The 18,197-nt window shown below is 43.3% G+C and overlaps 1 protein-coding gene across 1 annotated transcript in view; it reads left to right on the top strand.

Moving 5' to 3' along the window:
- Window positions 1-716: 716 nt before the first annotated feature.
- Window positions 717-18,197, top strand: part of shank2a (SH3 and multiple ankyrin repeat domains 2a) — a 141,750-nt gene continuing 124,269 nt past the window's right edge. The window contains 4 exon segments of the mRNA XM_084541366.1: window positions 717-992; window positions 10,279-10,482; window positions 12,469-12,540; window positions 15,890-15,998. Of these exon segments, the coding sequence (XP_084397492.1) occupies window positions 789-992; window positions 10,279-10,482; window positions 12,469-12,540; window positions 15,890-15,998 (589 nt within the window). The 5' untranslated portion in view covers window positions 717-788.

Here is an 18,197-nt window from a genome sequence, read left to right as displayed (position 1 = left end):
GGGGCGGGGTTACAGGAGCTCGTTCTCAGGGGGGAGGGGCAGCTGGCAAAATGGCTCACTGTATAAAGGGATGTTGTTGAGCCTGTTTAACACGGTCATTGAGAATTTTTAACCCAAGCATGTAAGAGAGATTCCATCAAGTCATGAAAGAAACAAATCAACCCTTACTGATCAATATTTATTCAGATGATTTCCTGGATTAGTATTCATAATGGTGAATAAAACTGGAGTAAACTAACAAACTGAACTTTCCAAAACTGGAAGATACTTTAGTTACTGACAAAAAAGCTCTCATTAAACCATCACATTTGAAAAGCTATCAGACATCAACAGTTTTCATGAAGGAGGTTTATTTCTCCTTCATCTTCAACCTCTGGATAAAACACAGTGTGAGGTGTGAGTGGATGTGAACAGCACTTTGACCAGAAGCAGTGACTGATGAGGCACTTCGCGTTTCGTCAGATGATCCATAAATCATGTCGATGCCTCGGTCTAATAGAGCACCATCGCTTGACCTGCTGCATTTTGTAGGAGAACAGCAGCTGATCGGTGCCGAAGTAAATTGCTTCGTTCACTTTGGTTCCTCTGGGAGTTCCATGTGAACGGAGGAGGACAAACTAACAAGCATCATGTTTGGGGGATCCCGAAAACACCAGGAGGTGTCTAATGGGAGCAGGAGCAGGAGGGGGATTTTGAAATGTGAATGTACCGTTTGTCTGAGAGTCTGACCTTTTTCTTTCCCCCCCATTCCTTGTCTGGACCAGCTGAATTCGCCGGGCCTGCTGACTATGCCCCGGAGCCCCACGTCCAGCGAGGATGAGATGGCCCAGAGCTTTTCCGACTACTCCGACGACTGCGCCTCTGACAGCTCCCGTGAAGAAACCATCTACGAGACCATAAGGGCCACCGCCGAGCCATCGCAGAACCGCATGGACGACATTCACACCAACTCGCTGGTCGTCCGCGTCCTCATCCCCGACCTGCAGCAGACGGTGAGTGTCTGATGATGATGATGGGGGGGTCAATATGAAACATGAGCTATATTAGTTTGAAATATTGACTTCTGAGAATTGATCATCTGACCTTCTTTTCGAGATCCAGAGGGGCGTTGGTGAAATATAGTGTCATCCATAGTGTCAACAGTTTAATCAGTTGATTTATAGCAGCCTGTCATAAATAGTCACCAATTGACATCAATTCATCAGTTAGCATAGATGGTTTATGTAGTTTTTGGTATTTCAAGTTTGGTTTTAGACTTAAAAACAAAATTAAAAAATAAGAGTTGTTTTTATTTTCATTTTAAAAAGTAAAAACTAAATTTGCTAAACAGGCACATTAACCTTTGGTTCTTTAAGATATGAAAAAATAAACCAGAAAGAGAAGTAAAGGAGAAACCAGTGGTCATTTGATTCATATAAAAGCAGAAGTTTTAGTTGATGATGAAGAAGAAGAAGTAGTAGTCTCCATCTGTGATTTCAAATCTTTTCTGTTGGTCTAAACGGAGCATGGACATGACTCTGGAACAATATTCAGATGGAATTTTAGACTTTCTGACTCAAGGTATCTGGTCATCTGGATTTATCTCTGAATCTGGAGAAGAACCAGGTTTATTTAGAGCTGAACACAATGATACATGGACCAGAGAGACCTGGACCAGAGAGGCCTGGACCAGAGAGGCCTGGACCAGTGGTCACCATGGAGACTACTTCCTGGATCAGAGAGACCTGGACCAGAGACACCTGGACCAGAGAGACCTGGACCAAGGGTCACCATGGAGATTACTTCCTAGACCAGAGAGACTTGGACCAGTGGTCACCATGGAGACTACTTCCTGGACCAGAGAGACCTGGACCAGTGGTCACCATGGAGACTACTTCCTGGACCAGAGATTCCTGGACCAGTGGTCACCATGGAGACTACTTCCTGGACCAGAGAGACCTGGACCAGAGACACCTGGACCAGAGAGACCTGGACCAAGGGTCACCATGGAGATTACTTCCTAGACCAGATAGACTTGGACCAGTGGTCACCATGGAGACTACTTCCTGGACCAGAGAGACCTGGACCAGTGGTCACCATGGAGACTACTTCCTGGACCAGAGAGACCTGGACCAGTGGTCACCATGGAGACTACTTCCTGGACCAGAGAGACCTGGACCAGAGAGACCTGGACCAAGGGTCACCATGGAGATTACTTCCTAGACCAGATAGACTTGGACCAGTGGTCACCATGGAGACTACTTCCTGGACCAGAGAGACCTGGACCAGTGGTCACCATGGAGACTACTTCCTGGACCAGAGAGACCTGGACCAGTGGTCACCATGGAGACTACTTCCTGGACCAGAGAGACCTGGACCAGAGAGACCTGGACCAAGGGTCACCATGGAGATTACTTCCTAGACCAGAGAGACTTGGACCAGTGGTCACCATGGATATCATTCCTGCTTCAGTCAAGTTTTTAAATTTTTTATTTTTTTTGACTTGCTGCATTAACTTGTATTTTTTCACAGTCCTACCACTGTAACACCTATATTTCCTCTTGGGCCTCGATAAAGTCTCATCTCATCTTATCTCATCTTAAAAAAAGGAAACTCCTGTCCAAGGACACAGATCAGTACTTTAAGTCTTTAGGTCTGACACGACACAGTTCTAGAGCTTCATTGTAAGCGCTAGTCAGCGTCAGCATGTGTTAAACAAACAGGTTTGAAATGATCTTTGGAAACTATAGACTGTATAAATAAATCAATCAATAAATAGATAAATAAATCTTCATACAGTCTATGGTGGAAACAAACAGATGCTTTTCCAGTTGTTAAAGGTTTCGACCCATATGTGCTCCCCTACACTCTCTGCTCATTTCATGTCCAACCAGCTCCCTGTGTCTTATTATAATCCGTTCTCACATACAAATATATTCCTTATTATCTTTAAGATTTATTATAATGAAAACATACAGCACCAGGGTCTTCTCCAATCTGCATAAAAGAATAAAATATATACGAAATGAGCTTTGGCTAAAATATGAAACCTGTAGTCTTTGCATTAATTTCACTTTTTTATTTCAGTTTATCCTCATTAGCAGCTGAAGGGCCTCTTCTGGTTCAAGGATAACGCTTCTTTTAAGTAGTAACACACACTTATCCCCTTCCATTCATTCAAGAAAATACATGCTTTCAGTTGAAGTCTGTATATTAATTACCTGCCTGTGAAAGCCGTTCAGAGCTGCCTGTGGTTTAACGAAGGCTCACCGCAGTAATCTCTCTCTCATTTCCATTTTAATGTAAAGCCAGAGACTTAAAGAAGCTCCCGCCAGCACGGTTCATGTGGCGTCTTTTTACTCCCGATAACAAGCAGTGGAGCGTGGACGTTGTTTGGGCGCCGTGTGGGAGGGGGTTGATGTATAGACGTGCATGTAGGTGAGGCTGTTTAATGTGACTCCTTAGTTAGGGATAAATAAGTAGAAGACAGAGGCATTTACTGGCGGAGGTGCAGCTCCGTTCAGTCACTACGATACGTCACAGCCACAGTAAAACACTAAAGCTGCTCCTGGAACAGTGAAATATTGTGATGGTCTAAAACTGGAGACAGGATGCAAACGCGTGGAAACCCAGAGGTAAAGGTAAATGAATCAACTTGTTATAGCCGTCCTCCTGTTTCCTATTAAAATGTAAATGAATGGCAGGTGGATGAATAGCTGAGAGTCATGAATCTCATCCTCAGGCACAGAATTCAGAGCTGCACAAAATGTGTACGTCTAAAGAAAACTCCATGTTCAAATGTCCAGTTTACAGCAGGAATAAACATGTTTACAACCTCGCGCAACTGTATGGGAGGAATTTAAATGATATCAAGGCTCAAAATTATGCAAAAATAAAGGCGTACAGCTGACGTTAGATCAATATTTTCTCCAGTACTTTAAGCACTCAGTGTGAAAACAATGCAGCTGAAGCATAGCAATGGAGCGGTGTAAATTACAGATGAAGGCTACTTCCTGTTTCATCGAAGGAAACTCTTATTTTTGACTTTTGACTCAATTTTTTAAATCACGTTTGTAGAAAGAAAATTCAGTTGAGTATTGACTTTTTCATTTTAAACTTTAGAATAAAAGAAAGGTTTCTTATTCTTTTTTGGTTTAAAAGCTTGAAACACCAACCAACAGCTACACACACATACACTGTCTTGGAAGGAGTAAATGCACTTTGGTTTTGTTTTGTTTTTTATTGTCATTCCAACCATATATATATATATATAGCAGATGCAGTAAATAGTAAGATGAGAGAACGTTCTTCCATGACCATGGAGCTACTGTTCAGGAAGACACAGGACAGAGTACAAGATTAGGGACTGAGCATAAAGTCATAATAGACAATACAAACTTGCACTTGCACACACAACAGAGACGGCAGCATAGTGTGTATTCAAAAATGCAAAAATGTCTGCAAAGGACTGAATACAGGTTATTTGATTTGATTGTGAGTGTGTGTGTGTGTGTTGTGTATGTGCACTCCAGATTCAGTGAATTCTAATGCTAAACTTAAGAACCACCCAGTTAGGCATAACACCACCTGATCTGACAACACTGCTCATAAGTATCTGGATGTCTTCAGCCTCAGCTCCACCTCTTTAGACCATAGACTGTATAAAGATGGACGGTGGAACTGCTCCTTAAAAGTGAAGCCAAAGCAAGTAGAGCTCCCCCTGGTGTCTGGCTGCAGTATATATCATAAACCCGGGAAAATAGCATCAGTTTGGCCAATGCAAGGAAGCGGAGATGTGTTGTCCATATTTATATACAGTCTATGCTTTAAACCATTACTTGAATTATGTGAGAGTCAGAAGGAGTCAGGGACTGCCAGTATGTTTAAACCTGTGGGATCATGAGCCTAAACTCAATAAAACTAAACCTCTTTCCACTGAAACAGCCTGACATTCATTTGTGACAAACAACACAGCTCCAACCGTTAAATCTGGGTCTGTATACAGTATTTATTAATGTCAGCAACAGGAATCGTGAATATTTCATTTATAGATCAGCGCTGTGTGTTCATTAGCGGCTCATTGATTTTAATGAAGCCCAGGTCTGTTACATTCACAGTACCGTTGTTCCATGTTCCTCTGAACATCAGTGTATATGTGCCCCTCCCCCACCAATCATTGTATGGCACATGTATGGCACATGTTCAGTGGATATCGCTGTGCTGTCTTTCCCAGAGAAGGTTTGAATATAAAGGTTTATCATCAAAGAGCAGCAGGACCCGTGTGGATGAACAGCTGGAGCCGCTGCTACAGTCGCTACAGTAGTTTCATCCGAGGCTAATGCAGCTTTGTGCTGTAGCTCTGTGTTTGATGTGTGTCCGTGGGGACTGCAGCAGATAGCGTTACACCATGTGTCCATGATGGACGAGTACAGTGAGGAGTTTTCTCATCATGTGCAGGGAGAATAAAAGGATGGAGAAGTTGGCAGCTGCTATGGCTTCACTTGATGTCCTCTATGCTGGTTTCTATGAGGGATATCCAGGTATCAGGCTTCAGTAGTAAACCCTGATCTTCTTCTTCTTCTGTAACCGCTTGTCCTGTGAAGGGTCATGGGGGCTGGAGAGGGGGGCTCCACCCTGGACAGGTCTCCAGTCTATCACAGGGCTAACACAGAGAGACACTCACACCTACGGACAATTTGGAATCACCAATGAACCTAACCAGCATGTCTTTGGACGGTGGGAGGAACCTGGAGAACCTGGAGAGAACCCACGCAAAGGCTGCACCCACTGAACGTTTAAAAGAAGAGAAAAGTTTCCTGGAGACAGCGTCAAGGAGAAACATCTTCCAGAGAGGGTTAGGGAGTTTATGGCAGCGTTGGATGACCAGAACATTTCTGGAGTAGAGAACACAAGGTACCAGCTACCCTCTCCACACTACATTAACTTTGACAGAAAGATTTATTGGACTGAATCCAGTCCACTCTAGGAGAAGACAAGGAAGACAAGGACAGACTTTAGGACGCTACAGGAGACCAACTCTAGGAGAAGACAAGGAAGACAAGGACAGACTTTAGGAAGATACAGGAGACCAACTCTAGGAGAAGACAAGGAAGACAAGGACAGACTTTAGGAAGACACCTAAACACCTTTCTGTCTCTAACTCAGAGAACATAACATCCCTGTTAGTTTTTTTAATACGTCCTCTAACAGAATGTAAAGTCTCAACAGAATAGTAAAACGTTGTGTAGTTTGGAGGTGAAGTGCTGACCCAGATATGAACCCATGACCCTCTGATGTAGGCTGTAGAGTCTGTGTGTTCACGTGTGCACTAAGCTCTCTCACATGTACGCACTAATGCCTCTGATTTCACATTCATCACTGAGCACTCAGCGCTGCCACTTGATCACATGATTGAGTCACACAGTCCTCTTGGAAATCAAACGCTGCTCAATCATTCAAGCGCGTCTGGACGCAGGTTGAGCCTGCACCCTCCCCCCCAGCCCCCCACCCCCACTCCCCAGCTCTGATGTGCACTGGAAGGCTACAAGTAAACTTTCACATTCGTTAACTCTCTGGTAGTATTGCATTTATTTGAAAGAGATTCAGTTTATTAGATTACAGTTGGATGAAAAAGCAATAAAATTATGAAGAACCAGAAGCAACATGGAGGTAAACATCCTAAATAAAAAATAAAAAAAAAAGCTAATTAACAAATGTTGGTATAGCTGTTGGTATGTCCGTATGCACTGCTGTGGCAGTATTATTAACCTTCTCATCTGACTCTTGGCAAGAAAGCAAATAAACACATTTCCGATCATTAACATCCATAATTTGAAACTTCAAAACAGTATTTTATAAAACTGAAACTCAGTATTTGAAAGCTTGAAAGTTAATTAAAAAAGTTTTGAAAGTTTGCATAATGCCGTAGCCTGACGTGCACCTCCACAGAAATGTAATTATGCAACACGGCGACGCAGACCACAAGAGCTGTGATTGGTCCGTTTGGTAGTAGCGTGTTTCCACTTTAGTATTTCCAGCTGCTTCTCCATCTCTGCGATTTTGGAATTGATTGTTTTGGATCAATTAAGTTGGAACACATGGAGGAAAGGTTAACTGAGGAGGTTCAGAGATACAAACATTTGCACGACTCGACATCAACGAAATTCTGGGGAAAGTTTCAGTCAAATGAACCCGACTGGTAACAAAGACACAGCACCGACTAGTGTTTGGGTGGCGTTGTTACAGAGCGAGCCAGACTGACAAACTCACAAGTATAAATGACTCACACCTGCGAAGCCTACGTACTTAGGTTACAGGGTCTAAGTCCTGCAGTACCTTAAATGAGACTCTAGTTGTAAATGAGGGTTTAAAAAACTCCTGCACTTCTGATTTTTAGAAGGAAAAAGAGAGAGAACGGTTTTGAGCAGATGAAACTCTGTACATTTGTTTTCCATTTCCTTTTTCAGATCTGACCACCAGCTTCTAAGTTGTTTGTCACCATTCTCTGGCTGCTCTGGTCGGAAACGACCCCTGAGATGTATGACGTGTACTCTTGACCTACCTACTCCTTGCTGAACCACGGTCACATGTTGCATTTACTGAGTGAGCAGGTTTCTGTGCTGCCCGACTTTCAACAAGCGGCACACGGAGCTGCCGTAGAAGTTGAGTACATTTTACAACTGCAGTTATTTTGTCATGATTTTTTTGTTTTTTTTGTCAATGATTCAGGCACATACACGATGAGTTTAGAAGCCGCCAGCAGGGAGTCTCCGGTTAGACTCAATTAGCCTTCACACTAAAGCTGGTGGCATCCAGAGCAACAGTTTTTTCCCTTTTTCACACAAACCAACACAACAAAGACATCTTGCACAGAAACCGGCAGATGTAGGGAGCGCTGACTTTTCCTCTCTGCCTCATGTTTTTCGGTGCCCTTGGTTTCTTTACACAATTCTCACAATGCCTTCCTCGAATAGTCTCTTCCTCTCACTTCATTTCGTCTGTCTCCCTCTGCTCTTCATGCCAGTGCACAGTTCTTGCATCCAGATGGAGGCACCATCTTTGCATGGAACAGTTTTGTTGAAGACTGGGCACCGTGGCAGACTTGGGACTAAAGCTTTGAGTGTTTGGACCATGCAGGATGGATGGTTTGTGAACACTGGGATTGGACACTACTATCTTCAACTCAGCAGCAAATATGTGATCACAAGCTTTGCTCATTTGGTCGCTGATGTCAGGAGGAAGGTGCTGCAGCGACTGCTCACTCAAAATATTTTTGTACCTTTTCTGGGGCGACTATAAATCTAAACTTTACCTGCTAGTCACTTTAGAAGCATATCCACAAAGATTGTGGACAGTTGGGGAATTATTTCTGTTATTGCTTCAGTTTTCAGTGAAGGAACAAGGCAGAGTTTGCAACTTTATGCAAATTAAAGATTGAACAATGAGGGGAAAGAGAGGACTGTAGTGGTGAAAATGATTATCTCGCTCTCTGGAATGTCTCTCTTCCCTGACCTCCAGGATTACAGGTGAAACCAAAGACCAGAGTTCTGTGTGTTGTTGGAGAGAGTGCAGAGTGTGAAGCGCCTGAGGCAACACTGATTGATTGGTTTGATTCCAGTGGGTCTTCACTGTAGAGTTTGCTTTATGCACCTGCAGTGGATCAATGCAGAGCCTACGGCATTGGAAGCATGGTTCTGTAACCACGCCGCTAAAATGCAAGTCGGTTAGCTGTGTTTGGTTTCTCTGTGATTGCTAGGTAGCTAATTGGAGCTAACGACTGGTGAACAATGGCTACTTTTACTGGAACAGCTGCAACAGAAAGACCAATCTAATCTGTTGAGGTCTTACAAGGAGGTGCCCTTCATGATACAGCATAGATCCAATGCAGAAACTTCACCGATGACCACCTTCCTAATATTGTGCAGGTCAGGTACATGGGCCTTCTGATGGTGTCCTGTTGTTAGTGGGTGGGCCTTTGAGGGGAGGGCAGGCTGCATCCTGCTGGGGATGGCTGCTGCCAACAAGGAGTGTCATTGCTATGGGGTGGGGGTGTCTGGTCTGGTCTAGGTGGGTGCTACATGTCTAAGTAGCATCCACACCAATGAATGCCAGGTCCAGAAGTTTCCCAGCAGAACATTGAACTGTCACAAGATGGTCGATGTTATTGACTTCTCCTGTCAGTGGTCATAATGTTGTGGCAGATTTGTGTAAGTCTGGCTTCAGGAGGCCTTTATACAGTACGTTGCTTTGTCAGTTTCAGAATCTTTTCAGCATGGACAGGCTTCCAGTTCAACCTCAGTGGTATCATTGTCATCTCTCTAAACTCTGTATCTTCTGTTTTTGTACCAAGACACAACGGAGCCTTTACACACTTTAACCATCACCGTTGCTGTTATGTTGAAAAATAATTTATTCCCCGTTCCTTTTACATATTGTTTAAGATGAGCTCCTGTGGAGGTAGCAGTGATGGGAGCAGATGGAGATGTGCCACTACAATAAACCAACAGAGGAATAAAACACCGTATCAGTCCAAACAGCTCCAGTCAGATGCCAAACATCTGCTTCTATACCTCTATCTGCTGTATACCTTCAACCCTCCATCCTCCCGTCCCCTCCTCTCCACCTCTCTGTTCACTCCACCTCACCAGGCGAGGGGATTACAGCTAGGCTGAGTTCACAGACTGCTCATCTCTTCATCCTTTATCACTGACACAGGGCTGCTATCGCCGGCCGAGCAGCACATCCGGCCGTAAACACTCACAGACACTTCCTGAATGCCACGGCACGGCGCCCATAATCCTCTCTGCTTCTGACCACGCCAGAAATCCTGCATTGTACGTGTTTTTTTTAACTCCAGAGAAACTGGGAAAGACCATGGGGCTGGAAGGTCGTGTCAATTACATCCTCAGTGAGCGAAGTGGCCTTGTTTAACAGGCAGCAGTGCAACAATAAAACAATGAAGAGGCTTGGCAGGGCTGCGTGGCATGGTTTATTTGTAGGAACTGGGACAAGGTTTGTGTCATTAAAGCACCAGTTTGGATGCGTCTGAGCTGTTTCGATTGGGAACCATTGTTCTGTGGTAATATCTCAACTTATTTGCATCTGTCAGTCAAAAGTTGGAAGTCCGGTTCACATGTGAAATGTCTGTCACTAGTTGATAAGATAACTCTGCCTTATTATTACTTCAGACATGAATATTTCATTTGAGCTGATTGCTGCGACCGCCTGCCAACGCTGCAGCCCTCACTTTCTAATCAGTCTCTCTCCTGTCTCCCTGCTCTGCTCCCCGAACCCCAACAGAAATGCATGCGCTTCAACCCGGATGCGACCGTCTGGGTTGCCAAGCAGCGGATCCTGTGCACGCTCAATCAGAGCCTGAAAGACGTGCTCAACTATGGGCTGTTCCAGCCAGCGAGCAACGGGAGGGACGGCAAGTTCCTGGATGAAGAACGCATCCTCCGGGAATACCCCCAGCCAATCAGCAAGGGAGTCCCGTCTTTGGAGGTAAACGACTTTAATTAAATAATGTAATACATCTTTGTTGTTGCATGAACTAAACACAAAGGAACATTACATCAGATCCCATCTAAATTTTATTTTACTGAGGGAGCTTACTCTACTCAGGAGATTTAGACACCAAAGTGTGGAGGCTTTAAGTGAGTCCTTTAAAGACACAAAATCTAAATCAAATCAATAATTGGTGTGAGCACACTTTACCTTTAAATCAGCACTGTCTCTGTCTCTTAGTGTAATCCAGACTGGCTTATGATGATATTCAGATCAGACTTTGGGATGGTTAGCATTCACATTTGGTCAGTGTTACTTACTTCTCCTGTCAGTGGTCATAATGTTGTGGCTGATCGGTGTTTACAATAGTTCATTATTTCTGTCAAGCTTAAGTTAAGATTAAAATTTCATCACGGAGAAGAGTCTGGAAAATGAGTTGCCTGAACAGAGAATTACATTAAATTAACATGAAATGCTTGAAATGCTAACTTCTTGTCTTGAATCGGTTTATTTATTAGGCTGAGTTCCTCATTTTTTAAAAAATGTACTGGCACTGTGCATAAATAAGGTGTTTAAGATAAGATATAAGTTTACAGGGTCAGGGTGACACAGCAGCTTTAGAATAAGAGACAAAAGAATACGAAACAATACAGTACAATAACAGTAATGATTTAAATAATGTATGTGTACACCTGGTGTGTTCATACTATATGTTCATCTATATTTACTTTGTATCGTAGCTCATCATATCGCATCATAGGTCATCATACTCTATCATATCATAGGTCTTCTTATCATATCATATCATAACTCATCTTAATGTATCATATTGCATCATAGCCCATCTTATCGTATCGTATTGTATCGTATTGTATCGTATCGTAGTTCATCATATCGTATCGCATTGTATCATATCACATGGTATCGTGTCATAGTTCATTGTATCGTGACCCATCGTATTGTATCGAATCATAGCTCATCATTCTCTATCATATCATAGGTCTTCTTATCATATCGTATCATAACTCATCTTAAGGTGTCATATCGTATCATAGCTCATCTTATCATATCGTATTGTATCGTGTTGTATTTCATCATATCGAATCGTATCATAGCCCATCTTATCGTATCGTATTGTATTGTATCGTATCGTAGTTTGTCATATCGTCACGCATTGCATCATATCGCATGGTATCGTATCGTAGTTCACTGTATCGTGACCCATCGTATTGTATCGTATAATAGCTCATCTTGTCGTATCTTATCGTATCGTATCATATCGCATCGTATCGTATCGTATCGTATCGTATCGTAGCTCATCTTAACGTATCGTATCGTAGCTCATCTTAACGTATTGTATCGTAGCTCATCTTATCGTATCGTCGGTCATCATATCGTATCGTAGGTCATCATATCGTATCGTAGGTCATCATATCGTATCATATCATATGGTATCGTATCGTATCGTAGCTCATCTTAACGTATCGTATCGTAGCTCATCTTAACGTATTGTATCGTAGCTCATCTTATCGTATCGTCGGTCATCATATCGTATCGTAGGTCATCATATCGTATCGTATCATATGGTATCGTATCGTATCGTAGCTCATCTTAACGTATCATATCGTAGCTCATCTTATCGTCTTTTATCTCGGCAATGCAGCAGATTATAGCTTCAACATATTACAGTTGAGTTTTCTCTCTAAGAATTTATTAGCTGATGATTTAAACATAATTTATTCTGTGTTGTTAGATGATGAAGCGTCAGATAATAAACCACATTTGTGCTTTTTATCTGTTGTTTTCATATTATCTGTCTTTAGTGACCTTGACCTTTTTTTAATCATCATGAGCGCCAATTATTTAAGAACCTTTGACGTTTTTTATATTCTAACATACACTATTATTGGAACAGAGACTTAACAGAAGAGACCCATTATTTTGCTTTTGGAGCTTCTCTAAATCATTTTCTTTCCTCAACAGTTCCGCTACAAGAGCAGAGTGTACAGGCAGCCCAACGTTGATGAGAAACAGATCGCCAAACTGCACACAAAGGTAAGAGCTTCAATTTACAATTGGACTGATGTATGTATGTGTTTGTTCTATGTGTTATTTCATCTATACGTATTTTAGTCATGTATTTATTTATTGAATGAGTGTTCGTTGCTCCGTCATGGAGCTGGTGAAGAACATCATTTAGTTTCTTGTGTCTGAAAATAATATGAGAAGTGACAATGAAGTTATGTTGACTTTAATGTTGAATTTAAAGAAAACAGTAGAAGTATCGTAAGTGTTTCTGTGCTAATGTTTGAGTTTCACATGAGCTGATTTTGATTACAAGCAGAAACTGGTTATGCAGATAGTGTAATCAATACCTGTATATGTTTACTGTAACTTGATTTATGCAGTCAGATACACAGCATGCATCCTCTCCTGTGTGTATATCAAATTATTGATGGGTTTTTGCTCAGAGCATTTATACTAAATGTAAACAGGAAGTTGACAGAAAGGAAGCAGACATTAGGGAGAATGTCTGAGTGAAAGGACAAAACAAACTGTTTACTATGCACCAGAGGGTTTTCTTTCTGGAAGGAGCTACCTGCAGACACGGGCCGTTTAGAATAACAAATCAAAGCTTTGAGAGACTGGGCCGAGGCGTCTGAATCAGTCTTTTGTTACTGGTCAGCTGTGAAGTAGTAGGACGCATCGCCAGCTAGGAGACAAACTAGCAGGAGAGTTAGCAATTCAAGAAAGAAATAAAGACGTCTCCCCTACCGCCCACCTCAGCCTGACTGTCGACCGGCCTCTGGGACGCGCGGCGTGAAAACACCACAGCGAAGACTGCTTCACGCCGAAGGTGTTGCCAAAGTAAAAGAATAAAAATGAAAGGAAGAAAGAACGAACTCTCACAGATCGCACTTTCCTTTTAACGGCTTTGGTGTTTGATTGGATGGAAGGGGTGTTTGTATTTGTTTGGTTTCACTCTTGGCAGCTTCAGCTGCGACAGAGGAAGACGGAGGAAAAAGAATTCACTGCATCTCACCTGTCACTTTCTGCTTCGTTTCTGTTCCTCTGTGACGGTCGAGGCAAAGCTGGAAGTTTGTTTGCTGCTCAGAAGGAGTCTGGCAGCCCTCAGTCCATGTCTGAAATACATTTATACAGTAAACTGAAGATTCCTTTATTGTGCAGAGCCAGTTCTAGGCTCCTGTCCCACAGCTACTGTAATCCTGCAGTGCAGCCAAAACATAAGTGTCTCTGGCAGCTCTCTGTTACCGGCACACTGGGAAACTGTCTGACAGCTGCTCTCGTTCTACATCCAAATGCAGGGAGGAGGAAAGAAGCAGCTAGAATAGGAAAGGAGAATCACAAATGAAAAAGGCGAAAAAGAAGATGTTTTATCAGGATGAGGCAGAGAGAGGAAGACATCCACTCAAACAACTCATTAGTCAGGATCGTCTCTGCTGTAGACGTCTTCGTCTAATGTGGAGGTTTTTTTCTTTTCTTGGCTTGACTCGACTTTATGGAGCTAATCCCGTTTGCCGTGGCGTCTGGTGCTCTGCGGTTGGCTGAAGCTCACACTGAGGCAGCCAATCAACCATCGGTCTACCAACCTGGTTCACAGAGGGGAGAAGGACAGGCCCCCGTCTTCCAGACACAAGGGACATATATGTGACAATAAATAAAATGTTGCATGAAAACACGGGGCCGTGAACCCCTGACATTTCCAGGTATTGAACCGACAGTGACTCATCGTTATTTAGACTTAAACAACATCTCATTGTATCTGTGGTAAAAGCTGCTGGATTTAACTCTGTTTCTGCCACTGTCTGGACAAAATAAAAGTCTCCACCTGGATTTAATTGAGCAAATAGATATGAGCCTCCTACTGGATAATTACTGCATGGGTGATTATCTTTCAGCTGACAACAAGTTATTTAACCCCAACTGATGCAATGAGTAGCTTCTCATTTCTTAAGCAACCATGTCTAAAGACACATCCTGTGGTCGTGGAGAAGATGTTAGTCTGTTTGAGAAGGGTCAAATCATTGGCATGCATCAAGCAGAGAAAACATCTAAGGAGATTGTAGAAACTACTAGAACTGGGTTAAGAACTGTCCAACGCATTATTAAAAACTGGAAGGATAGTGGAGAAGCATCAGGGTAAGAAGAGAGGCAGATGAAGTGATGCACCCATCATGCCTAGTGTCTACTGTACAAGCCTGTGGGGGCAGTGCTATGATCTGCGGTTGCTGCAGTTGCTCAGGTCTAGGTTCAGCAACATTATGTGTCCAAAGAATGAGGTCAGCTGACTACCTGAATATACTGAATGACCAGGTTATTCCATCAATGGATCATATTCCAAGATGACAATGTCAGGATTCATGGGGCTCAGATTGTGAAAGAGTGGTTCAGGGAGCATGAGACATCATTTTCACACATGGATTGTCCACCACAGAGTCCAGACCTTAACCCCATTGAGAATCTTTGGGATGAGCTGGAGAAGGCTTTGTGCAGTGGTCAGACTCTCCATCATCAATACAAGATCTTGGTGAAAAATGAATGCAACACTGGATGGAAATAAATCTGGTGACATTGGAAAAGATTATAGAAACAATGATACAGAGAATGAGCTGGAAACAAAGATGAAGGAGGTCCAACCAGATATTAGAGTGTGGGACCTTTGTTTTTGGCCAGGCAGTGTATTATAACAACTGGTGCATCTTGTGCTGTGAAATATGGAACCAGGCGTATATTTGGGATTCGAGTCGGATCAGTCTTGGAATTAGTTTTAAGGCTAGCTGTCAACTATGTCCTACATGACTGTAGCTGGTTAAAGTAAAGAGAAAAACACAACAATATGTTATAGAATAGAAGTATACTCGTCTGTGTGTCGGTGGATAACCCAGCCTTTAACCCTCCCCCACCCCTCGGCCCTCCCTGCCTCTTTTACTCCTCCTCGTTCGCCTCCTTTTCCAAATCTGTTCTTTTATTGCTACCCATTGTCCTTTTCTTCTTCTGCTGTCTCATTCTTCTTTCCTCATTTTCTCCTCTCCTTCAGGGAGCTGTTCTCTTATCTATTTTTATCATGCGGCCTGGAAAGAAAGAAAGCAGACAGAATGGAGGAGCAGCCGTTCCCTCTCTCTCGCCACACTCTCAATCCTGTAACCCCCCCCCCCCCCCCCCCACCTCTCCTCCACCTTATATTCCTCCGTCTTCCTAAACATCTCCACGTCACCCTCACTTCTGTTTGACCCTCTTTTTTATCTCAACTTCTATTTCAGTCTTTTTACAGCTCTGAACTTCTGTCCTGTCATTTCTCTCTCTCTCACCCACCTCCATCCATTTGTTCTCTCTCTCTCTTCTCATTGTAATGGCTCTTTCTCTCTCTCCTGTGTTCGTGTAGGCCAATCTGAGGAAGTTCATGGACCTCATTCAGCACAATCAGGTGGACAAAGTGTCTAAGATGTTGGAGAGAGGCTTCGATCCCAACTACCACGACAGTGAGACCGGCGGTAAGGCTGCAGTCACTCAAGCACGCTGAAACGTACAGGCCCAGCCGATTTCCTGTGCTATAGAATGACTTGTAGAGGATTTAGGTAAACCAATAATGAGAGACTAGTGAGTGTTATTATCAGAGCTGAGGCAGCAATTAGCTCAACAGTCACAAAAACTTTAAAAAGAGGCCAGAAACATATCCAAAGACAGAGACCGAAGACCAAACCAGGTGTTAGACCCATGGTTAGCCTGTACAGATATATTCTGACTTACTATGTGCGGAAGCCATGCACATGAAGTTAAGGTTTCAGGTTTCATATTCTGGGATTTTGAGAATGCACCAATTCCACGTCAAAGAACGACCGGCATCGAAGGCCGACTGTGACGATTCCTTGTGTTGCACTTAAACACATCGCAAAGACTCCAGCCAACGTCCAGCTAGCACAACCAGGAACTGTGGTGTCTGGCTACAGAATGTTGTTAGTGGGGGGGCCTTTTAGGGGAGGGGCCTCTGTGGATCGTCCCACAGATACTTGATCAGTTTGGGATCTAGTGAATTTGGAGGCCAGGTCAACACCTTGTGCTGTTCTTCATGTTTTTTTTTTTTTTAGTTGTTCCTAAAGTGTTTTTGTGTGTGTGTCTGTGTCAGGCTGCATCCTGCTGGGGATGACTGCTGCCATCAAGGAGTGTCATTACTATGGGGTGGGGGTGCCTGGTCTGGTCTAGGTGGGTGCTACATGTCTAAGTAACATCCACATGAATGAATGCCAGGTCCAGAAGTTTCCCAGCAGAACACTGAACTGTCACAAGATGGTTAATGTTATTGACTTCTCCTGTCAGTGGTCATAATGTTGTGGCTGATTAAATCAGTGTTATCAAATGACTTGACTCTTCAAGATAACCTGATTATCTGATGGAGCTACAGTAGTAAATATCCTTGGTGTTTAATGCAGTGAGTCTATAAAGAGGCCTCAGACCTCCATCCTGTAGAGTGGAGGACTTCACCCCGTGTGCAGCAGTGAAGCATTTTGTTTGTGCTGGGTTTGTTTTCAGGTGTGAACCTGTTCAGTCAACCTGCTGCCTCCTGAGTAAACAGAGTTATCACAGCCGAGGACTTGGCTCTGTGCTTTCACACACACACTGAGGGCAGTAATGAGCTGAGTCCTGATGTGTCCTCAACGCGCTCACAAATGTTCCATAAAAACACAGAGAGCAGCTGTTTCATGCTACGCTAGGCTAGGATAATAGCATTAAGCACTCACAGGTCCACCTGGAGGCAGACTGCTGAGGAGACTACAACCTGGCACCAGCCTCCAACACGCACTGCATCACTTGACTTAACCGTCCGTCTGTGGAGCTCATGAGTTAACGTTAATAGAAGAAAATAGGACGGAACACACTGAACCGTCTGGACGTGGAACACTTTGGTTTGGTTGGTTAAATAACAGGGAGTCCTGTGTGTGTTCTGGTTTATGATGGGTACATGTACTTTTGGGTATTTCAGGATTGGTTTTAGACTTAAAAATTATTGAGTTTCAATTTAAGAGGCTTTTGATTTTTTGAAACTTGACACTGATCAGTGGCGATGTCCAGGGTGTTCAGCTTTATCGATGGTCTGAGAAGTTTCTTTGGCAGGATCAGCATAACAGGAGCTGACTCTATCTGTAAAGAAGTAAGCGTCACATTTTTTTAAAGTCACCTTGCTCTGCAGCATCTCTTTAACCTCACCCAGCCCTCTTCTAATCAGTCACTTTGGCTCTTCCTGATGAGTGTTCGTCTCAGCGGGGACCGGAGTCAGCAATCAATAGGATCGACAGGAAACTCTCAAGGATTTTAACTTAAGACGCGGCAGGGATGGAGAGCAGGGAGTCAGGTTAAGAGCTTCAGGAGGAGAGCGACACCTGGGGACGCTAATCAGCATGTGAGGGCTTCAGACGAGCACTCTGAGAGGAAGAAGAGGCTTCAGAAAGCATAAAAGAAATCATCCGCTCTGAAGAGGCTCCTTTCTGTTCTGAACAGAGCAGGGGAGAAGAGATTATGTTCACAAAATAACTACAGACTCCTGTCTTGTTCACCTGAAGCCGCTTGTGTTTAAAAGCTAATTGTAATCATTTGATAAGCAGCGCTGGGTTAAGTGCTACCGACACCGCCTGAGTGCTAAGGGTGACAATTATGTTTATTTACGATCATTTAATGAATGTGTCGAGGGGATCTCA

This window comes from Chelon labrosus, assembly GCF_963514085.1.
Source record: "Chelon labrosus genome assembly, chromosome: 3".
NCBI lineage: Eukaryota > Metazoa > Chordata > Actinopteri > Mugiliformes > Mugilidae > Chelon > Chelon labrosus.
Note: the sequence above shows the minus strand (reverse complement) of the source record. Positions and strands in the feature narration are given on the sequence as shown.